The 24,588-nt window shown below is 41.8% G+C and overlaps 1 protein-coding gene across 1 annotated transcript in view; it reads right to left on the minus strand.

Moving 5' to 3' along the window:
- Positions 1-3,554: 3,554 nt before the first annotated feature.
- Positions 3,555-24,588, minus strand: part of TSTD1 (thiosulfate sulfurtransferase like domain containing 1) — a 45,051-nt gene continuing 24,017 nt past the window's right edge. Inside the window, exons 2-4 of the mRNA XM_069218258.1 lie at positions 14,649-14,765; positions 8,818-8,977; positions 3,555-6,528 (exon numbers count right to left, since the gene is read on the minus strand). Coding sequence (XP_069074359.1) covers positions 6,474-6,528; positions 8,818-8,977; positions 14,649-14,765 — 332 coding nt within the window. The 3' untranslated portion in view covers positions 3,555-6,473. The remainder of the gene's footprint in view (positions 6,529-8,817; positions 8,978-14,648; positions 14,766-24,588) is intronic.

The following is a 24,588-nucleotide window of genomic DNA, read 5'->3' on the forward strand; positions in this document are numbered from 1 at the left end:
CTCAGAGGAAGAATGCTCTGCAAATGAAAAGGGCAGCTTCCCTGGACAGGAGCAGGAAACAAAGTAAACAAAAAGTCCCCTACAGACCAGATAAACAGGACAAAGCGTAATTATACAGTAGTTGATCACTGCTCCCACACAGAAGGAGGGACAAAGAGGCATGATTGACCACCAGCAAGCAAGGATTTTTAAATGACACTGAAACTAACAAATGATATAGGTGGAAGCCCACAGAAGACGTATACTTAAAAGTTTACAAGAGGTCGAACGCTTATGCTCGACCTAAAAAGCACTTCAACGCAGCCAGCACAGGCCACGTCATAAACACAGTGTTACCATAATCCAGTTCTTTTCTGCTCAATTTTGTTGTTGTTACATTTTACATTATTTTGTGCAGGTAAAATTTGTAGTCCACTGAACTTGATGCATTTCCACAAAGTTTTAATACTTTGAAAGTGGCAAAAGGCCTCATAACAGCTTTTATTTTTCATTAACCCTAGTGCAGCACTGCCCCCTACCTGGAGTTTGAATGAAACTAAAATGTGGATTACAAAACACTCTGTCCTAGTAAATAATTTGTTTACACCAGATGCATATTTTGAATAGCATGTTAAATAGGCATTATTCATTGGAGAATGCTCAAATATTTGTCAACGAGCCTTGTATTGCAATAAGCTGGTAGTCATCACGCTCAAGGCTCAACTGATAAACAGTTACATTCTTTTCCGAAAACACGCATATTTCGACAAAATGTATCGAACTTGTGAAAACAAACTGTGCCGATATAAACTGGCCGTGGCTGAGGCTTGAATCGAATTCACAGCTCCCGTGGAGGGCACAGACTTTTCGAAGAACTAGCCATGGCAATAGAAGTGTGATGCATGTTGTCACGGGGAGATCTGGTTAAGTTGCTCATATTTCAAAACCACCATCAACACTTGATATAAAACCGTGTGTGGTTCATGGCGAATCGCTCTCCCACCCTGTGCTCGAAAGCGAAACTGTAAATATGCGTAATTGTGACAGAAAACGGCGGGGTACAAAATTCGAACTGTACAGTGTTCTTACTAGTAGTGCTGCATTCTGTTATCCGTCTCCCTATAAATATAGCACTTTCAAAAGCCCACTGCGTTTTGTGTAAAGCGCCCAGCTGATCACCTGAGCTGGGCAGCACTATTTGGAGCGCCTCAAGTGAAATATCTCCCTCCACAAATGTTGCATACCACTTTCAAACTTCCTGCCTTGAGCAACCGCGCTGAGCTAGGACAGTGGCAGGTCTGACTGGGACACCTGGACAGTTAGAGAGGAGTGTGGGCGGGACATCTATACATTTATACCCTGCATCCAACAGGAAACATTTGGCAGAACACTTAACATGCACCCAACACACCACGTAAATGGGCATGACTGCAATCACTACAGAACTCCATTACTAGTCACAGTAAACAACCCCTCAACATAACACGTTAGACTGAACCCTGCACACCTACACACAAACTCTTGAAGATAATGCATATAGTTGGGAGGCATGGACCTTTGGAAGAGAGCCCATGATCATATACAGCCTCACTTTGCAGCATTGCCAATTGGAGAGCAGAGCTGTGCGGCTATGACTTGGCCTTGGAAGTCTGCAAACAAAAATAAATGCCACTTAGTGTGAAATATCACCCAGCGTACATTAGACAGTACACGTACAAAATTGCACGGATACTCCATAAAGTTAGCGGTCACAGAACGCCCAACAGTCCTAACCAGCACTATCAATGATCACAACCCCCATCGGTACACATGAACTTTTCCAAAAACAATATACTCCTTCCACCCAACACCCACAGCTAGTATGATTTACAGGGATACTGTGGACGACACCATGCCTGTAATTCTTATATATTTGTCAAGCAGGGTAATGAGCATTTCAGTCCTTCTGACAGCCTGGATCCAAGTTGGAAGAGATCTCCAACTACACACACACACCTAACAACACACAGATATGCGCCCAAACTACTCATGATTCCACTGAAACAGACTCTGGTGTGTCTGAAAATCTTCTTCAAGACCACATCATAAAGTTACCTACATCTGACAGCTCTGAAAACACTACAGCTGGAAACACGATATAGATCCCCGATTACATAAACTTCTTTCTACAGACCCTGTTGTACTTGCTAGAAAATGTTATTATTTGTACTTCCTCATCGCAATCTATGGGCATTGGCACTTTATTGTCTTTTGCGGGCATCACTGCCAGCTCCATTTCAAGTTTCATGCTTTTAAATGTGCTACTTAAAGTGAGATGGACATGTTGTGTTTCCTTTGTTTTTCAGCGTGTATCGTGTCCCTAACAAAGGTGACCTGGGTCTCGCCCTCTCCAGGCAAACATCAGAGATGGGCTTCCTCTCTGTGGGGTGCGTTGTGGCGACCAGGTGTTGGCCTCTTGTCTCTTGACATAGGAGGCTTCCCTTCTGGTTAGGCAGCCACCACTAGTCATCATCAACAACTTATTTTCTGTTGCAGACCATAGCTGTGCCTATTCCCCTTAGCGTTCTGTCATCCCCATGCACTCACAGTCTACACCAAACCAAGCTTTTCTCTTTAACTTCAGGTGTTTCTAGTTCATCGCAGAAGAATGAGCTTTAGACAGGACATATATGTACGCCTTACCCACGAGTCTATGCAGGGTGTACCTGGGCCCATGGATGTGGCACATGCACCTGGGTAGGGAAGCGTCTGGCTCCTTAGCACATTTTGCTAATTCCAGGATGCATCTCGGTATTAGGATATATCCTCATGAAAGAGCCATCAATGTATGATGAAAGTTCTCTTCTGGTCCAGTTGGGATTTTCCAAATAGTGCGGCGTTGGTGCTGTCTCCGTGGAAGCTTACAGTCGTACGCTTTTCATTCTTTATTCTTTTACGTGCAACTCATGGAACAAACATTCACAAAGCCAATGGATCTTGTTTTTTAGATCTAGGCAAGCTTTAACTGCTTGATAGGTCAGTGGGTGAATGTGAGGAACATAGCGGGTAGATGGATGAATAAATATATGGGGGGGCTGGACACGGATGGTAGGATGGGTTCGGGAGTGCAAGGATTAGGGACAGATCACAAGTGGTGGTAGGAGAGAGCACCCTCCTACCACCAAATGTGGCTACAGATAGTCCCGGCACCTTTTCAGAGCCTTCCATGTCCTTGTTCGTCTAGGTCATCCATTCATTCATTTAGCCGTGTACCTACTTCCCCTTCCACCCATTCATGTATACATCTACACATTAATTCAGACATCCATCCAATCATCAGCTCCTTTACCATTCATCCATGCACCAAACTTTTGACTCACTCTCACTTTCCTGCGCTCAATACAACACATACAAAATCGCCAATTAATAAAGAAGCACTTTCATTGCAAAAAATAAATAAATCAAGGTCTTGAGAAAAGCCTTCAGATCTCACCTATGAAAGATGCTAGCAGACCTTTTGGCTTTGCCAGTGCGTAGTGATAATGCAGAACAAAATCGACAAAATGGAAAAAAAGGCATCAGGTTACACTGAACAGTAGATTATCAATAAGATATATCATTTATTTCATAACTTCAAATGTTCAGATCCTGTCACCTTTACCCATCACTATTTTTCAAAGCGTATCTTTAGAAGTGCACAAAAAAGCCAAAACAATTTTAAAATTTGTTAGGTATTCGCATCCTCCTAAATCAATGTCGTACAACATCCTAAAACATACAAGATGGCATTAAATTATAAACTATAACGTGATAAAAAATGATAGTACATGCAACCGTCTAACCACAAGGAGCCAGTGAAATTCCATGAAAAATCTGATGCAAGTTTCTTGCTATCATTAGGAAGATGCAGGACGATAAGGTCTGTGATAGTACCCATCTCGATTGAAAAAGTTTTTCTGAGAGGAAGTCGAGCATCCCATGATACACAACATAAAACGAACAAATTCAACCACTACCTGGTTGTATTGATAGTCTAGATTTGTGGACAATTGAAGGAGGTGTCATGGTGTGCTTTGAGAAATTTTCCACTTTTACATTATCTTCCATAGTCAAAACATCTAACCTCTGACCATCCCTCCAAAATACCACAGCAGTCAAAGACATTGCCACCTCGCAGAGGAAGAACGCTTGGTAATTAGATGGTCTTGCATCACATGGCGATTGCCAATGCGGACGCAAGAAACCAGGGCAAATGATCACAAGCATCAGAAAAGGAATTAATCCACCTTGCTGTTTTAAGGATGGTCAGCAACTGAAATCATCAATGCCTGAATTAAACTGAGGTGCTGTTTAAGTGTAATGTTCCAACCATACATTTGACCTTTGGTTCTAGCGGGAACTCAAGATGAAAGATCAAATATAATTCCCATCACCCACCACCGATGTGAACACCGGACCATACTTGGATTACTCAAGTCACTGGAGAATTGATACAGGATTCTAGTTTTGACATGCCTATGCCTTGGAAGCAGTATCTTGTAGGTTGTGCTGGTGGGACATCCCATCTATACATATTCCCCAGGCTGCCAGATTCCATCTGTCATCCAAATCTCCTACCACAATCCTTCAAGGTTTTTCCACCAAATTGGTAGCAGTCACTGTCGCCCACTTTCTAGGACCCGTTTCTTACCCTTCACCAAAGTTATTCCTCCAAATACTCCTTCCCGTTATCTCTCATTACTCAGCTTTAGTTCACACATTCTCAAAATGAAGTCTGAGGTTTCTAGAATTGCATCCTGGAGTATATTTACATCTTTCTTGTTTGAAGGTGGAGGAGGTAGGGCACCGGGGCTTGAAGCGCTTAGGCAGCCTTCTAGCTATCTCCATTAAAGCAAATTCTACTGCAGGACTGCACATTCAGTGTGATCTGTAACTTTATTTTACTGCAGAAGATGTGTCTTACTAATGAAGGGCTTAGGAATTCCAGAGTGTTGTGTCTTTCACACAATACCGACCTGTACATATCAGATCTTCCCACTGGTTTTGGTTGTCAGGCCAGTGATTGTGCCAGTAGAAACAAGTCAAAAGCTAGTTAACAGTATGCAATGTACCCAAGCCTATAATGCAACAAAAAGAAAGCCAGGAGGGATGTGTTTAAGAATTATATTCACTCAAATTTTACTGTGAGTGTAAGTTTCAATGTCTCAATTTCATTACAAATGAAAGGTGAATGATTACAAGCTAAATTAGCTGAGGCCTTAAGGCAGCTATATATGGTGAGGTCTTACATTTGGAACAAACCCAAACATTTCTAGTTCTGGAAATCCAGGCAATATTGTATTGACAGCCTGCAATGTTGCTCTACAAACAAGAATTTGCAATGTAATGGGTCTCCCAGTTGCTCGAGTCAGAGCTATTGGCGCTGTAAATTCCTTTTCTTGCCATATAATTTGAAAATGAAGTGTAAAACATTAGTTGACATTAGTGAGCCGATTCAAAGCGACATGGCCGCCATGAGCGCGAAGGAGACACACAGAAAGAAAAGGAAGTTCGCTCACAGTCAAACGTATTGGCAATCGTGCAATTATCCACGTAACAGGGTCATTCTGCAAGGTGGTAACAAAACCGCCCCAAGGCGGGCCAAAACGTAAAGCATTTACAAATGATAAGTAATTTTTGAAAGGCAAGCCCATGAACTAGCAAAAGTGCTGGGTGTAAAGTGGGCATGATTAAAAGGGCACAATTCTTACTAAGCTTGCACGCTTGACCTAAAAATGGCCAAGAGCACCACAACAGTACATTGCTGACATATTGGTAGTTTAAGCAACACAGTAAACTCTGGATATATTTAAGATTGAGCAACAGTGTGCTGCTGACATATTGCAGACTGAGCTACAGTACTTTGCTGATATAACCCTACATTGCTGACATGTAGTTTGAGCAACACTGTACATTGCTGGCAAATTGTACATTGAGCAAAAATACATTGCTGACATTTTAGTTTGAACAACAGATCACTGCCGACATATTGTAAACTGACTAACAGTACACGGCTCACAAATTGTGGATTATGGTGTGACTCCTACCTGTTCCATTAGTTTAAACTTTCCTTGGGCTGATAAATGGATCATTGATTTCGCTATTCAATAGTAACAATGAATATTCAAAAATACCCAGGCAAACTTTTTTTCAGGCTTGATTTAGCTGTTGCTGTGTAACATTTCAGAAGCTCTGAGGTAAATGCTGACCATCAATGTCAAACAAAGTTACACGATTTACAAATTACATAGTTTTATTTAAATAATAACACGTTTAGAAACTAAAAGAATGTTAAACAAACAGACAAAAATGTGCATCTTCACTTCTTAGTTGTCCATGAATACAAACGTCCATCAGGCTGGGTTACGGCACATTCCATCGCCAGTACAACATTCAATGATGGATGGATGGATGGATGAATAGATGGGGAAGAGGGACAGCAGCACTTTTCTTAGGTGGCCATCAGGAAAAGTTCATCATTTCCCACCTTTATCCGACCATTCTTTGTAGCCACCAGCATAGTTCTGGACCCTGTAATTACATGTTGTACACAGAGAGTGACTGATTAAAACTTTGAATAATAAATATTTTCAGTAGAAGTCAAAACTGAAGATGTTTGAAGGTAAGAGAGTGAGAGGCAAAGGCGAAAAATAAAGTTAAACAAATTGAATAAAAGAAGACTCAAGTTAGCTGCTACGCCTATGAGACTGGTAATACATGATGATGGATGTAGAGACATATTACAAAGGCAGAGGGGATACATATCGAGTTGAGAGGAAGACGAAAGTACTACATCAGGAGTATGAGAAAGTAGATGTAAAAATAAAGAACTGAAGTTGACACTTCAAGAAACAATTTAGCAATGTAGAGGACAAGTAAAAACTAGATGTCAAAAGTTGTGTTAAGGCTAATGTTGTTTTTGGATGCAACACTGGAATCGATAATGTGTTTGTTACTACAAACTCTTCCACCTTTAAGAGTGACTGTCACATCCATTTTTTATGGAGAATCATTCAACATAATTTTTCTTGTTCACTTTGTCACCCAATATACGTTTAATTAAATTGTGAGTTTCTTCTCTCAACTACTCGGTGTTACTCCCATCCGTTCCCAGAGTTACTTTACTTAGATGGTTTTTGTAAGATCCCTCTTTTAGATTTCAGATGCATAGGAGAAATCAGACAAAAATGTGTTCACGTTATTCCCTCTACCCTGGCTAAATATTTTTTCCTTTCTTCTAACAGGTTTCCATTCCCTGTTCAAGCTCTAGTGCTTTGCAGACTGGGCAACTGAAACAACTCCCACCGTAATAGTTATTTTTCAAGGTGCCCCAGGTTGTGGGATGGTGGTGCTTTGAATAGCCACCCACAGCTCATTGAGATTGGTTACCTACCCCACACTGCAAACTCTATTTTTAGGTCTGTGTTTTAACAGCACAGCTGCTAACAATATAGAGAGGGCTGTGAGTCTGCCCTTTTCAACCAATGGTTACTCCAACCCCCTTATTTTCAGCCCTGTGTTCGAGACTTTGTCTTGGATCTGCTCAGTGGATTATCAATCTCTCACCTAACGCTATTGGCTGTTTGGGTGTATCGTTCCACCTCACCCCAGTGCTTGCATCAAACTGCATTGGAGACTACTTTACACCTGTAGCCCTCTCTGTTCACTGGGGCTCATTCTCATTCTTCTGGCTCATATGTGCTAAAGCTGCAGATGTTAGCAAATGAAACCCAAATATATTGGTTAGCCAGTGCTTCTGAGGAAAGCTCTTCTATCTCTTCCTTCCTAATCTTTGTAACATTGAAGGACCTGACATCAGGTCCCAGTTGGAAGCTAGGATTTCTCTGCATGTTCTGTTCCTTTGAACATTTCCCTAAGTATTGTCTTTCCATTCATTTGCTATTCTGGATGATCCAGAATTAATTTACTTTTGTGGTTGTATTTCTTTCCGAATTTAGTGGAACAGTGCACAGCACCCCACATTATTTCGGGTTGCACATGGCACTATACCAAGGAGGTGAAATAAAATCCAGTTATTGTAAGCTAGTGTGCTCCTTGCTACATGTACCCAGCAAATAATAAGGCTTTCACCTTAATTAGAAACTCTATACGCCACTAATTGTTATTTTTTCAATATCAAGAGCCTTTTGGGTTCAATAACAGACCGATCGGAGGGGGAAGTAAAACATAAAACCAATGAGCTTTAAAGTAAAAACAAAATGGAGAGATTTCCTCTAAGGAAAAGGGGAAATACAGGAGGACAGATCCGAAGTGTGTCAAAGAAGATTGTTTTCCAAAGGTGCAGCAAACTGGGCAGTGAAAACAAATTGCATCTACGAATTTCCTGTTGGATGGACATGAGCAAAGTATAGTAGAAACTCAAAATATGATTATGTAAACTATGGTCAGTTTCTTTTCCAGCTGCATAGGCAATAATTGCTACAATGAATGCATGAAGACAAGACATAAGAAAAGAATGAATATCTAACACAAACTGTGTTTACGTGGCCATATTTAAAGGAACATACAATATGACGCTGAATTTCCTTGAACACAGGCTAAGCCAGACCTACGACTTGCATTTTACTATATGCCAAAATCTGATGTGGTATGCCTTTAAATTTATATGATTGCAGCATCTCATAGATACGTGCATGCTATTTGTGGAAGAGCATTAATAATTGGATCTGGGCATCTTGTAAGAGACAGCAGACCCTAGACACCAACCATGTCACTGAGATTTTCAAAGGGCATTGAAGAAATGGAGAATATCTGCATGAATTGCTGCGGAAGGTGGTCAGTTCCAGTAAGTGTCCTTACTTTGCATATCCCTGAGCCATGGCAATCTCAGCAGCCCGTGCGCCCCTTCTGCCCATCTGACAGTGCACGATGATATTGTCCTCTGGCTTCGGCTTGTTCACAGTATATTTTTTCTTAAATGATTCGGGATCCATTTTCAGGGCTTGTTCAATTTCATCAACTAAGGAAGAGACCAAAAAAAGAAAAATGTTTATCTGGATCACAAGTTCCATCAACTTATCATACTAGGAGAATTATGTTTATTTGGGCAAATTTGTTTTAGCATCAGATGGTGTTTCCAAAGAAAATGAAGTATAGAAACTGAGCAACTAAGAGCGTAATATGTCATCATATTTATATGGTGCAGGTTGTGCTGCTCGTATAGCCTCGCAGCACCATGTGGTGCGCGATTGTTGTTAATCTTGCAGAGCACGCGATGCACTAGACTGCTGCTGCTGTTGTAAAGTGGGCGAGAGGGTTTTGGGTGGAACAGCTTACGTAGTTGTACACTATACTACAGTCGTGTTGCGGTAAACTGGGAAGGCAGAGGCACCAAGGAGGAGTTTGTGCAGGGCAGAACTGGCAATAGACATATAAAAATTCTTATAAAGAACCCAATGTACCCACACAACTCCACAATATTACCCCAGCTAAACAAAATAATTTCCAACAGTAATACTGCCCCAGTCAAGTCCAAGCAGCCCTGTGTATCACACCCAGGATTCCTGGTTGAAGGTCTACCGAGCCTGTGGTTATTGGGTCCACAACTGCATTCTTTATTTTAGTCACCAAGTAAAGCAGTGATACTCTAGGTGCAGCCCTCCAGACTTTTACATGTGGTCCTCTGGTCATAGTCAACAGCAGCACTGGTCTACTGTCAACTAGACTCAGCACTGACATCAAAAAGATGTTGAATAAAGAGGCAGGCATCTGTTTAAAAACTGATTAAAGTTAATGAAAGGAAGTAACTAGGGTGTTCTGCACCGCTTAACTTTAGGAACAACTTTACATATTTTAAAGACTTCATGCATCAAAGGTGTAAAAATATGATAACGTCTATTCAGAATTCAAATTGTGTCCTTGATTACCATTTCACCTTAGTACATCAGTTTATTGGTGCATTGAGAAGTTTTTCTCAAAAGTGATAGTTTTCAAACAGGGATCTAGAAATATTCATTCTTCACTCAACACTGACTAGAATACCAATAGTAAACAGAAAGGCAAGTCAGTTATGTGCACTCTTTGGATGGCCTGGGTTCCTATTATAAATAAAAAGCATAATAATTTATTAAAGCAAATACAGGAGAAGGTTTTTACACAACATCTTGAAGTCATGTATGTCAAGGTCCTCTTGTATGTGATTATAAAAAAAGAGGGAAAGTGAAATAAAACAATTACCTAGGATCACACAATTTGGTTAAATGGGTCAGCCGGGAATAATCCCAGGTTTTTTGATTCACAATGTGCAGTTCAGCCACTAGATGTAAATCTTTTGCTTTACCTAAACCCACCTTACGGCCAAAAACCCAGACTGTCATCCTGCTGGAATCAATGCAGCTCTCTGTCACAATACAGAGCGATCATTTTTTTCCAGTGGGAAAATGTTTACAAGGAACCATGCAATAAAACAACTACAGCTCAAGCCAGCAGTGAGAGAGAATGTTCTGCCGGGCTCTGGCCGAGCCGAACGCCCCCCACACCCTTTCCCACCCTCAGATTTAGCATCTGCTAAGAGCAGGTGGTAAATATGGGTGGCAGACCTGCCAACTTGAACATAACATTTGCCATGTGAAAGGGGGTGTGGCCTTCTAGGGGCAGGGCTTTATGGTGAGAGCTACCTTTTGAGGCACATCTGCCCTTGTGCCTTGACCCCATCGACCTCCTTCTCTTCCTCTCCCACCCAGAAAAAAAAGAACAAAGGTTGCTGAGGCTGCACCTGACGTCCTGGGGTGTTTCCACACCTCTTCATGGACATCGGCTGCTTGCAGATGCCAGAGAGAAGCTGGAAATTCACACTTTTTAGTGGTTTCCAGCTCCTTTTGCCTGCCACCGTATGATTTTGACTCCTCCCCAGATCACCGTATGAAAAGAGCCACAATTATGTGACATATAGTGGCACGGTGTGAATGAGTCTGGGGTGGGAAAGTGCTCAGAATCAGTTAAAACCTGAAATAAAAGTGTAATTCCCCATCCCAGAGGCTACATAAGGGTGTTCCAGTATGACATGACTTTTTTTTCTTTTTTGCATCCATCAACATTCCTACTACTGTGCCAAGAAAGATGAGTCAAGCACAGGTTTGTGTAATACTAGGAATGCTATGACCATAAGCATGGGCTGCAATTCACGCTTCTCTCTATAGCAGTGGTTCCCAATCTGTGCGCCGCGGCTCCCTGGTGCGCCGTCAAAACTAGCCAGGGGCGCCGCACACAGTTTGGAAACCACTCGGAGGTGCTTTGAATCGGTAGCTTTCATCGTGGTATTGTAAACAGAACACCCTGCATTAATTACTGTGACCAACGGAGGGCGCCAAAGTACCATTAATAATATCCCTATGACAAAAGAACAAAAATAGTTTCCAATAAATGATTTTCAGCAACCTGAACGAGAGAATAAAAAAGACAAACTGTAAATAGTGTAGGTACAGGTAAATAGAGACAGACATGAGACTCCAGAGCGCCCAGCCTCTGTGACAAATCTGAATGTGGGAACAATGAAACCAGAGTTCATTTCTCTGGCGCTGACAAAGCAAGACGGATACCAGAAAGACATAGGGGCTTATTTATACTCTGTTTGCGCCGAATGTGCGTCAAAAATGTTGACGCACTATCGGCGCAAACCCTGCCCCATATTTATACTTTGACGCCCGACCCCGCGGGTGTCAAAATTCCACCATGTGCGTCATTTTTTGGAAGGGGGAACCAGCCTTGCGTTAATTATATGCAAGGTAGGCGTTCCCTTCCAAAAAATGACTTTAAGGCCTGTGCCCCTTATTTATACTCTGGCGTCATTTTGACGTACAGGAGGGGGTGGGCCTTAAAAAACGGCGCACAGCCTGATGTGCGCCGTTTTTTAACGCCTGGGTCAGAGCAGGCGTAAGGGGACCTGTGGGCTCGGAAGGAGCCCAGAGGTGCCCTCCCCTGCCCCCAGGGACATCCCCTGCCACCCTTGCCCACCCCAGGAGGACACCCAAGGGTGGAGGGACCCATCCCAGGGAAGTAAAGTTAAGTTCGGGTAAGTATTTTTTTCAGATTTTTTTTGTGGCATAGGGGGGCCTGAAATGGTAGTACTCCTGAGGCTGGGATTACGTTCCCCCACCCGCCAAAAAAAAGTAACATAATGGGGAGCCGTGGCCAACACGGCCAATAGGTCAAAGGAGCCGGGGATCGAAAAAGTTTGGGAACCACTGCTCTATAGCATAAACATTCAACTTCACAAAGAGGAAATAGAGACTGCTGAGTTAATGCACTTTTTTTTCTCCACAAGAAAATCTCAGGGTGATCTGTTCTCTTTCCCATACTGTAAGCGGAATTACTCCAGCAATCACCAACTATTTATTTCCATGGTGGAAAGAGGTGAGAGAAGAGTTGGTGAATGCCTATAAATGTAGATGTTGTTGGCATGCTTAAACTTCCTATAAAAAAAACATTCCCTGAAACACCCATTTACACCACCCTGAGTGTCCGTCTGCAATTTCACTATGGAGTAGAACCTCTAAGTCTAAGTGGTGAACAAGTCAAAAATGACCCAGCCAATAAGAATAGAATCTGGCATAACATCTTGGAACTATTTGGCATATGCTGAGGTGGTAAGATTCTGGTTACGCCTAGGAACAGGAGAAGGGCAAAAGTTATTGACACTCTTTAAAAATAAGATCATACACAGCAAGCTTAAATGGGCTAAGTGGGTCACAAAAAAACTGGAAGAAATATGTATGAGTTTGGGATCAAATATAGTGAGGCATAACCTACAGAGAGGGACCTATAAGGGCAAACTCAATTATTAATAATAAATAAATGGCGGCAGAAAACATGATATGCAGTATTTAAGGAGGAAGACTTCTATCCAATTAATGGTAAAACGAGTTATGGTTCCCATCCGTAGCTGCCCTACTTAACTCCACTCTTAGATCGGAGATGTTAGATTAAGAACTGGTTTAAATCTGTGTTATATAAACTGTAAGGGGAAAATGGCAATTCAAAGAAGAACGTTGAAGATGCACTTGCAGATTAAAGGTAAAACGTGATCGCTTGCACATTCTTTTAGATTGTATAAAGTTCTGGCCATTACAAAAAAGCAGTTTTAAAGCCATTTTTTTCTTTTTTTTTTTAAATATGGTATTCAAGAACGTAGGCAAGCTGTGGTCTTTTTAACTAATATGCGATATCAGGATCTGACGTGCTTTAGGACAGTTCATGGTTGAGGTTAAGGAATTTTCTCTGGTTTTTGAGTATAGATTTTCAAGGTATTTAAAGGGAATGGCTCAAGTTTATATTTATTTATTTATATATATATATATATATATATATATTTCTTTCTTTTTTTTTTGGTCCAGTAGAAGGCGTTCTGCCAAAACGCGTTGACATCTTATCTCAGGACTTTGTGTTACCCTTATAAGAAATAAATTCAACGAACTGAATTTGAGCTTGCTGAACATGATTTTGTTTCAATAATTGGGATCTGACTAACGGGATCGGTGCAACCGTCAGATGGTCATCGGTCCATCTGTTGAAGATTAATATATATATATATATACACACACACATTTATGAATGTTTTTTATTGTACATACGGGTATACAAGCATTTAATACTAATAACGTTTTTTTATTGTTGTTTAAAGAGTAAGGTCCATATAAACTTTTTTGACTGACTGACAACCTTGAGTGGGATTTTCTGCTGTGGATTTCTCCTCCCTTGAGGCAGAGAATCTGAAATAGGAAGGCAGCAGTCCCAGCCTCGTCACAGAGTGGGATGGGGTCAGTGAGACTGCTGACCCCACCCCACTCTGTGATGAAGTGTCACTGATTGACACTCGCCCTGGGCACTTCAGGGCTTAAACCTGAAGCGTCCAGGTCGAAGTCAATGGGTGATGCTTTCCTGGTCACCCGAGGGAGGGCGTCGAGGCACCTTTGCTGAGCAGAAGAGGTCACGCCCGTAGGAGCTGTGACCTCCTCAGCCCAGCAAAGTTAAGCACAGGCAGCCAGGAGTCTGTGCAAATCGCGCATGTCTGCTCCTGGCTGCATGACCTGAACATGAAGAGTGTCTGTCAGGCTGACCTTTGTTCATCCAGACCGGCACTCTTCATGAGGTGCAAAAGGTGGGGGGGGCGTGGCCCCTCCACCCTAAACGACGAGCCGCTCCTGATCTTTTGAACATGAGGACTGAACCACCCCTTTCCGAATTTCTTTCATGCTCTAGGAAGATGGCTGGGTGAGTTGAACAATCACAACTGAAAACTGTACAGATCTCCAAAAGCAAAAGTCAAACCCGACAAGGCCATCTTGGATTTCTATAATTCTGAAGTCAGCATATCTGGATGGATTATAAACTGTTATTTGCTGTGCCTACAAATGGTGGAAAAGCTGTGAAAAAAATTATTTTATATTATACCAGGAGCTTACAAAGCCCAGATGCGCGACACTGGGCCTCAGAACAGTTTATTCACACTTCTCTGTGAACCCACAGCAATAAAAGCAGATAAATAAAATACATTTTCAAAAAATGGGTCATTAGACCCCAGTTCCTGTCCCTTCTCCATTTTCATAGGAGTGCCTGAAATTAAAATGCACTCCAGGGGTATTTCCTAGTGACCTAGAAGCAAAAAAATAAAATACAACAAGTTGACTCTTTACCTGGAATATTAACAGTGCTCGGGATTTTGCCATTGGAGACCTCCTCCGGCGATCTCACATCGAAAATGGGTACTTTCCCAGTAACTTTCTTCAGATCTTCATATGAAATAACTTTTACTTTTTGGGAAACAATACAAAAAGACATTAAAATATTAAAATCTGTAAACAAGTATCAGTCAGACATCAAAACTGTTGGATTTTCCACGCATGTGAACACATAGCAATTTTAGAGACAAATACAAAAACGTCTGCATTAATGGCCACTGAGTAGTGACAATGGGATGTCATTGATAACTGCAGCTCTTTGAGGAGGAACGACTCTCGACTCTCCAGTTATTCTGTGGAGAATGCTGCTGTATTCCGTAGCAACAGTCCTTGGATTAGCGTATAGACTACGCGGCCCTAACATTGTATTCGCAAATGAACTGTAACTTTCCACCCCTCCCTACCTACACATTACCCTCACCTTAAAGGTCTAACTTCCCCCCCACCTAACACTTCTTACAGGCTACATGATAAACTATATTCCTCAAGCATAAATCTTGACTGAGTTTCTTGCCAGCCAGCCTGCCTGCACCAACACCACCAGGCTGTTTCTGCTGCCATGCTCTATTTTAATGCTTAAAGTCATTTTCCTTACCCCTCAGCTCCTAATCCTTCCGTGCTCTTCGGTGCCTTCATCTGACCTTTATCTTTTCTCTCTCCCAGGAAAATAATACATTATCGCACAAATAAGTAGTTCTTAATTTGTGCCATTGTCTCCCAGTGCTTGGCAATGGCGCTCATTTGTACACCAGCATATGTTTATTATATTCCACCACATGGTGGCACTATGTGAGTAGCTTTTAGCAGAGCTTGTAAGTGGAGCATTTAGCTATTCAATGTACCTTAAACATTATAAAATTAGGAATTAAACCTTCAGTTTAAGGTTACAAGTGAGTGGTGCCAGTTGCAGTGTATTCTTGTAAAAATACATTAGGCACTGGCACTATTTTTTTTATATAAATATAGATTAAGCACTGCATACAAGCCCAATTGTCCTGCCTGCTTCCAATACAGCTCATGATTTTATCCGAATGGTGGCAGATGAGGTTTCCCATGTGCTGACAAACGGAAGTGATACGGTACCACAAGGCATCACACACCTCCATGTCCATCCCATCTCTTTGCGAAATGCCTCTCACATCGCAAACGCATTCCTCCCCTCTGCTCAGAGCCCATTCTGCCCACCCTAGCCACTCTGACGACTAGCTTTCCCACAACCCTGCCCTTCCCCAGTTCAGCATGTGCTTGTCATGGATGGTCCAGCTCTGGTGCATCACTTGTAGGGTGATGGTACAGGCTCAAGAACACTAATCTCTACTGCGCTAATCAGAGTTTCTTACCCTTTGGATTTGGGGTGAGTCTCACTGAATCAATACCGGAAGCTGGGGACACCGGCCTAAGCAATTTCTCTAATCTGAACCACGAAACCAGTGGTTCCCAACCTGTGGTCCGGGGACCCCTGGAGGTCCAGAAAGCCTCCTCACAGAGTCTGCGACTGCTTAGAAAATGAAATATTAACATATTAGGTCCCCAGCTTTCAGTAATGACTCAGTGGGGGGCCCCAGATTCCAATTATGATTCATTGGGGGGTCCCTGGGTTCCAGTAATGATAAAGTGGGGGTCCACAGATGTCAAATGGTTGGGAACCACTGCTCTAAACAATGCACACAAATATTCAAAAAGTGTACTTCAAACAAATTGACAAAGAAACACATTTTAATGAGAAGACTGGAGTTTATCAAAAGTTAGTTTTATTTCTAACATATGACGCAATATGTTAGACTGTAGCATATCACGGTCTATTTATTTCTTATGCATGCTCTCTTTTAAGTCTGCACATACTAGTCCTTCAATTGAGGCCACCAGTCATCCACGCTGTATTCCATTTGCTGTTTTTATGTTGCTCCTACGAGTCCAGCTAAGGATCTCAACTTACATTTTTTTCACTTCAGTTTCAAATTCCTTTTGAGCATTTTAAAATTTTCAATTTTACGTTTTGATTTTTAATGTGTATATACTTTATTAGAACATTGGAACGTTGGCAGCTCCATTGAAAACAGTGGAGTGCTGCGGGCTTTTACTGGCCGGTAAAAGCCCGCAGCACCAACATTCCAATATTCGCTTTGTTCACAGCAACAGCTGTGAACAAAGCCTCACGGAGCCCGAGGGGATTTAAATCCCCTCGGGCTCCGTGAGCTATTTGTTTTATTAATAGAACATTCTGCCCTGAGTGGCAGAATGTTCTAATAGCCTTAGAACCCGCCGTAGCGGCTCGCCTTCGGCTCGGGCATTTAACGCGGGAGCGGGCCTTTAATAGCCGGTAGAGCCCGCTACGGCGGGTTCTAAGGCTATAGTAATGCGCTCAAATTATTAGTTGGTTTCTAAACAGTCGCAGAGCCTCAGGGGTCTGCAAAACCAAGGTTAAGAGCTGCTTCCCTCAATTGTGCCAAACCATTCCAGTGAGTAAACATCACCACAAGGCGCCAATGTCGTCTTTAGCTGCATTTGCCACCGGTCTCCTGCTACTTCAGCTCATGCACCCAGTGGTAGATAGGAAAGTCCAACCCCCTCAAGTCCTGGTACTTACTTTGCACAAGGGCCTTAAATGCAGCTATATTTGCGGCCTTACGTGCAAACACTCAAGCCTACTTCACTCGGTGCAAACAAAGTAAGGAGTGTCCACTTCCAGCAGCTAGCAATATTGGAGCAGGTGCTGGGGGTGAGATGGCCCCAGTCCAAACTGGATATTGCTCATTGTACTACCCAGCTGAGGAATGGTATGGGTATTTCCTTGGCCATTAGGGCCACTGTGACACTCTTACAATGCCTGTGATTGGGTCAGTCATTTCCACACCTCCTCCAACGTAATTCAGTGCACACTTATTCAAGAGCCAACAGCAGCTGCTTTTCAAAGCAAAGCTTCCGCCATTTAGAATGGGCTAAAATTCAACAGCGCTATTGGCATGCATAAGGGAAAAAAAGTTTTATTTTTAATGAAATAAGTAAGGTTGTGAGAAATTTGCCTGATTTGCTTTTGTGTAAAAATTTTCGGTAAGTAATGCAAAATTACAGAAAAACAAATCCATAATTTAGTGCTACATTAAACACAAAATTCATCCTTTTTTCAATGTTTCACGCAGTGTGACATTTTGCACAAAAAAAGCACAAAAAGTAGAACTGCCACGAACTTCAGACACTCGAGTTATGCCTTTTCACCCCACATTTCCAGGCAATGCTTCTGCCACGAATGGCTATTTACCAACTAAACGTGGCACAACTGCATCAATCAATCAAACATTTATTGAGCGTAACATATCACCTGTGAGGTTCCCGAGGCGCTGGAGCTGTATGCTCCTGCGTGGAGGTATGATCATTCAGGTCTTTAGTTCTCTTCTGAATCGCTAGAGTGACAGTGCGGTCCTGAGGTACTAGGCGGTGGGGGGGGGGTTGTTTTTAGCCTGGGCTGCCAGATGCGAGAAGGAGCGTTCGCTGTTGGCTTGATGGATCCGTGGGGTGTCTGCGAGGGAGATGGAAGCTGATCGGAGATGTACTGGTCGGTTGGTGGAAGGTCAGTGTTTTGTTGATGTATACTGGTACTTGGTTGTGCAGGGCCTTGAAGCGTGGGTCAGCATCCTGAATTGGCATCTCTTTTGAATCGGGAGCAGTGTCGTTTCTTGAGGTGGGGTGTGATGTGGATCCTTCTGGGAAGGTAGAGTATGAGTCTTGCTGCTGAGTTCTGTGCTGCCTTGAGTCTCTTCTGGAGGCGTGCTGTGATTCCTACATAGAGCATGTTTCCTTAGTCCAGTCTGCTGGTGATGAGGGCCTGCATGACGGTACTTCTGGTGTTTGCTGGGAGCCACCTGAAGAGCTTACAGAGCATGCAAAGCCTGTGGAAGCAGGCTGGTGGGACTGCATCGACTTGTTTCTTCATGGATAGCTTGCTATCCAGGATGATGCATACGTTGCGGGCATGGTCTGTTGGGGTGGAGGTGTGCCGAGCTCTGCGGGCCACCATGTGTCAGTCCATAGCGAGGTGTTGTTCCCAAAGATGAGGACTTCTGTTTTTTTTTGTGTTGAGTTTGAGACAGTTGTCCGTCATCCAGTCCACTACATCCATCATGCATGCATCTGTGGAAGTTAGCTTTTGTGGTGGAGGGATCTTCGGACAGTGAGATGCTGAGCTGTGAGTTGTCAGCGTAGGAGAGGATGGTGAGCCTGTGTGATCTGACAGTGACAGCGAGGGGTGGGTCATGTAGAGGTTAAAGAGGGTGGGGCTGAGGGACGATCACTGTGGGACTCCACAGATGATCTTCCTGAGCTCTGGGGTGAACGGGGGAGACGGATCCTTTCGGTTATGCATCACTTCAGGAATTTTGTAAAACATGAATAATTTGAAACTTCAGAAATTACACCAGTATAATTTATAATTTGCCCTGGCCTAGAAATAACGAAATACACAAAAGTATGTGGGTGATGACGGCATGCATGATAGCTGAGGAGAGCCTTGACAAAATTTTGTCTGCAGGTAGTAAAATTGATACCGAAACTGCCAGACTAGAATAGAAAGTAGCAGACATGTGGCACCCAATCACTTTTTGCAGACTAAATATATTTGATGTCAACAAACAATTTAGGACAATCAGGCGAAAAAACAAGGATGCTATAAAATCTCTATGTAGCAAAATGTTATTCATGGACGACCGTTGGGTTGCGTTTATTATGCACAAAAAACTCATAAATTCACAGATACTGGACTGCCCCCTTTGTTCTATAGGCTAAAACCCCTGTGGCTGTATGTCAGATATAGTCCTTATCTTAGGCCCCCTTTTCAGAGGCCCCACTCAAAGGTTTTGTACTGAGCAATGGGTCAGGGATAAGAAAAGTGAATAACCCACATTTCCAAGAATACAACTACCTCTCAAACCAAGCATAAAGGAAATCACACATAACTGCAACAATAACCAGATCTCTAACTAAATCTTAACAAGGATGAAGGAAAGTATAAATTATGCCAAAACCATGTTTACAACACTACCCACACGTGTTTTTGCGTATAATAGCCATTGAAAAACACAAAGAAATAATTGAAGTTGCAAAAAAATGCATTTATTGAAAGCCAAAGATAGGAGGTAGCACAACCAAAAATACTGTAGGACAAAGAAAGAAAGCTGTCAATAGTCAATTACCTAAACTATTATTCACCACTCCTGAACCAAAACAGGAATAACCTTGTACACATACACACGTCCATTGCGAAAGAGGAACATACACACCATACCTAACTAAACCCATTAAGAGAAGCAAGAACACCCTGTATAAGCTTGGGGGCAGGATTACTTGGAAAGGAGCTGAACTATACAGTAATGTAACCACACCCAACATGCCCTTCTCCGGAACATGCAAAGAAGGAAGCAATCACCATAGAAACAGACCAAGCAGTAAAGAAACACTGCAGATCTAGCAGTGACCAGATACATTTCCTGGTGTAAGTCATAACCAGAGACCTCCTCAAGTACATCATCCGTGTGATAATGTACTTGAATGCCAGATTCAGAAAGATGGCTAGAGGTCATACTTGTTTGGTCAAAATAAAAATGTGCATCAGGGGCATAACACAGGCCCCTGCATCTGCTGCACAGGTAGCAGGTGGGCATACTAAGGGCCCCGATTCAGCCCAATGGCAAGTATAATTTTGAAGTAAAAATTATTAATGAATGTGCCCTTAGACTCCCATAAGGAGCCCAGTCAATTTGGCCGCAAGTGCATGGGTGAGTTTTTTTTTAAGTGTAAATTGCTGATTTCCAAGGAATCATATGGTGTTGACTCTGTATTTTAAGGAAAAGTTTACCAACCCCACCCAGATCAAGATAAACTATTGTTAAAATATGGTGATACCAAACTTGCAGGTTCTTCCACTCTGTTGTTATAGTTAGAAATCCCAGAGATTGGAATTCCTCTTATTTTGATTGGTACTAACTTTGCCACATTTTGATAAATCTCCACTTACATTTGCAGACTTGTTACTTTTTCTACATGATGATCAAAGTATTGTGGTGATTAGTTAGGGGGTTAAAAGAAAAAGGGGCATCACAAAACATGTTTTTCTACCAATGCACTTTGCATAGACTTTCGACAGATGTAGCAACAAAATGGCTGAACAGATTTTTATTAAATTTGGCAGGAATTCAGAATAAGGTGTGGAAAGGGTCTTTTTACTTATTTGAACAAAATTGGTTCTATACTGTTTTTTTAAGTAACAAGGGGCAAAACGTAGTGATACATTGGTCAGCAGTATACCATGGTACTAGCAATGACAAAAACGACAAAACAAAATATCGCTGGTTAATAAAAGAAGCCTTGGAAAATGAAAAGGCAGTCATATTGTTTAGACCACACTTTGGTTATATTCTGGGTTGCTAAATGTGATATAGCTTATTACTATTTTTTTAAACGTATATGAAAAAATGAGGCACTTTAGCAAAGTGTGAATGGTTAGATGGTTAGGGAAAAAGTATTTTTATTGCTGTTTATAGCTTTAAAAAAGTTGGTACATCCTCAAAACTACCTAGGAAGTACCACAGTAACTATTAAACTTTTGTTTTAATGCAGTCCACTCTACAGTGTGCCACTCCACTGTACAACATGCCACTCCATGCTACGATACTTTACTCCACAACAATATACGCCACTCTACGACACTACTCCAGTCTAAACAACTCTACTCAATGCCACTTAAAACACTCGATGCACTCCCTCGGACACATTACTCCACTCAACTTGACTCTATACACAACCACATATCACTGTAGCAGTCTATTATTAACTTACCGTCCACTATGAAGAGACCATGAGACATGTTTAAGACTAGAATAAACAACATTTTATGATTCAAAACACATTTTTAAACAAAAATAAAAATAAATACAAATTCAATGGAAGACAACAAAGGTTTAAGACTGGTTATAGTTAGGAAAGCTTAATTCTTTCTATACAAAACCACCTCAAGCTACACAAACCATAGAAATGTAATAGTTATAATTATAACTTAGTTATAATTTGCACCAGAACAAAACATACTATACCTCACGCACCTCTGTACAGTGTTGTCAACTTGCTAGCCAGACTAAATTAAATATAACTCACTCCTCCACCATGCAGTGTTCAAATAAATGACGTCGTTTGAGATGTCATGAGTGTTGTTATGATTTAACATGCTTTAATATAAAAGTATAAACAGTGCATGGGGAAGGTGCAAATTATAACTAAGTTATAACTACAACCTTTAGATTTCTATGGCTTGTGTACTTTATGCTGATTTTGTTTAGAAAAAATAAAGTCTTCCTAACTATAACTAACCTTAAACCTTTGTTTTTTCCATTACTTACACCCACACACACCCCAGTGCTATTCCTCAAGTAATACAGATGCCCATTCTTCAGATTGAGTAACATAAGTATCTCTCATGTTAAATGAAATCTTGTTGGTGTATGCTTAAGACAGGCGAGCTATCTTAGATTACATGGAACTTGTATGTTTGGGACTTATAGAGCAAAGTTCTGATTGTACACAACTCTAACAGTTATACAGTTTCTACTGAGGTACTTGGACTGTGTATTAGGCCAACAGAACCTCAGAATGTGGAAGACTGAGTCCGTCCACACTGTCAGAAACTGCTCGCCCAATTCTTGGGTAGCTCACAGGGCCTCACCCAGGCCGCTGAACCTACCGGGTGAACATGATTACGGCAACCTGAACATGACACTGATTCCGCAAGGAAGTCATGGAAACAGATCGTACCCTTTTCTTGTATTATTCATGCATGCCCAGCAAAACACAAGAGAGATAGATACGTTTTCAATACTTTATTGAAACAATTGTAACCTTGCATAGAGAATATGAGCTGAAATTAGGCAGATGAAACAAAGCAAAGTTACCAGCATTATAAACATGGTAGAACAATGAATGACACAACTATGGTAAATGAGGTTTTAGAGAATTTGGAGGTTCCTACCCAAAACTATGCTTGAGAGCATAGCAGATGTACCCTTCTGCCTGGCCCGAGCTAAAGGATTAGCCTTCTCCCCATACCTGGGGATTGCATCAGGAGTTGGCCTGTGGTGTAGATGGCAATCCTTTCGGGAAGCTGGTAGATTAGAACCAACAGAGCAGCATGCTGAATAAAGCATTCACCCTAGGATGGCCGTGGCTGGAATGCCCTCCGCCTTCCAGTCAGTGATTTGTTTATATATTAAACCATACTGTGTTGGAAGCACAGCTCTGATGCAATGATATGTCTAGGTGTTAAACGCTTTCTCCTGAATGGGCACCACAGACTAGAAGGTTGAGTAGAGCGTTCGCACCCTTGGGTAGAAAGTACAGATTACATGTTATGCGAAGGCTAACAAAAACAAGCAGCTCCATCCTTGTATTTCTAGAATAAAATCAAGCAAATAAAGTTTGTAAAAGGTCATCACTAAAGAGGCCTTACTAAAAGCAATGCAACTAAAACGTGTAAATGTAAAACACAGCTAAAAACATGGAAAATTAACCCTAGTGCAAAAGATCCTCCCGACGAAACAGATTCAGTTCACACACTCTTCGGTGAAACAGAGATTTCTCTCAGGTAACACATTTTACGTCTTTGTGAATAGGCGTGTGAGAAATTCACATATTTGGCTTTCCCGTAATTACATGTGATTATGAGAAATGTAAATCCTGTAAACATTTCATCATGTAATGAATCCTTCCATCAACTTTTTGATGCAAGAGTACATTTAAACAAGAGCACTGTGAACAAAAGTCACTTTCGTGCTGATATTCTTGTGAATTCACATTAAACCTATACCACAAAGACCTGCATTTGCTGTAAATTTTGATTGACAGCAGCGCATAATGATGCGAAGTGGCATAAAATTTGCGTAACAAGCATAACATGAAATTCCCCAAAAAACATGAATTACGCCAGTGTAGTTTAAATGTTGCCAAGACGTATTTGTGAACAGAGCTACCTGCCAGGTTATACTGCTTCCATTGCATGACTGAGCATAATACAACTCACCCGAGTCAGTTGCTCGGAATGACAAAGCAGGATCATGCTGGACCTAGAATAGGCCCAGGCACCGAATTAAGGGCCATATGTATGAACACTTTTTCCCATAGACACAGAATGGGTAAAAAACTTTGCTACATCTGGCCCTAAAAGTAGCCCCCAGTACTGACTCAGATAGTTTAAAAAGTGACCCACATTTGCAAATCAGGGTAGTTTTAAACTTATAAAGACAAGCTGTGAAAGAGTTTGGCAAGGTATGGGAGACTGCATGCCTTCATGCTTGATCTGGCAATGCTTGTAGTGATAACAGACATTAAAACTGACCGATTAAACCATAAAACAAGCCCACAAACAGTCAAAATAAATGCAGAGTGTACCCCAATCTGTGAGACCAGTCCTTTGGGCACTGCCAGACTGCCCTATGGGCCTGTCACATAGTGTCAACAAACAAACTGGGACAATGTCTCACTACATTGACCTTGTGGTGTGAAAGGGTAGCGGGTGTAGAGCACATTAATTGTAACAGTTAACCTCTTTGCCCTAGTTATGCTCCACTCACTAGCCTGTATGTGACTTACTGAAATGGTGCTGGGAGGAAAGGACAGCAGGGGGGTTGCACTTCTATTGTAAATGCATTTATACAGTGTTTACTACCCCTAGGAGGCACTGAAAGGCTTTATGGCAGGTAGCACTTTACTCTGGAACCCAAGGTTAGTTAGTGGTTAATAATTATTTTTGTAAGTGTGTTAATTTTTGGGGTAGTTTTGTGTCCAAGGAAACAGGAGCATTTCCTTCAGTTTCTAGAGGTGGATTAAGTTACCAGGAGTTGGATGTAATCTTAGAGTA

This window comes from Pleurodeles waltl, chromosome 12, assembly GCF_031143425.1.
Source record: "Pleurodeles waltl isolate 20211129_DDA chromosome 12, aPleWal1.hap1.20221129, whole genome shotgun sequence".
NCBI classification, from domain to species: Eukaryota; Metazoa; Chordata; class Amphibia; order Caudata; family Salamandridae; genus Pleurodeles; species Pleurodeles waltl.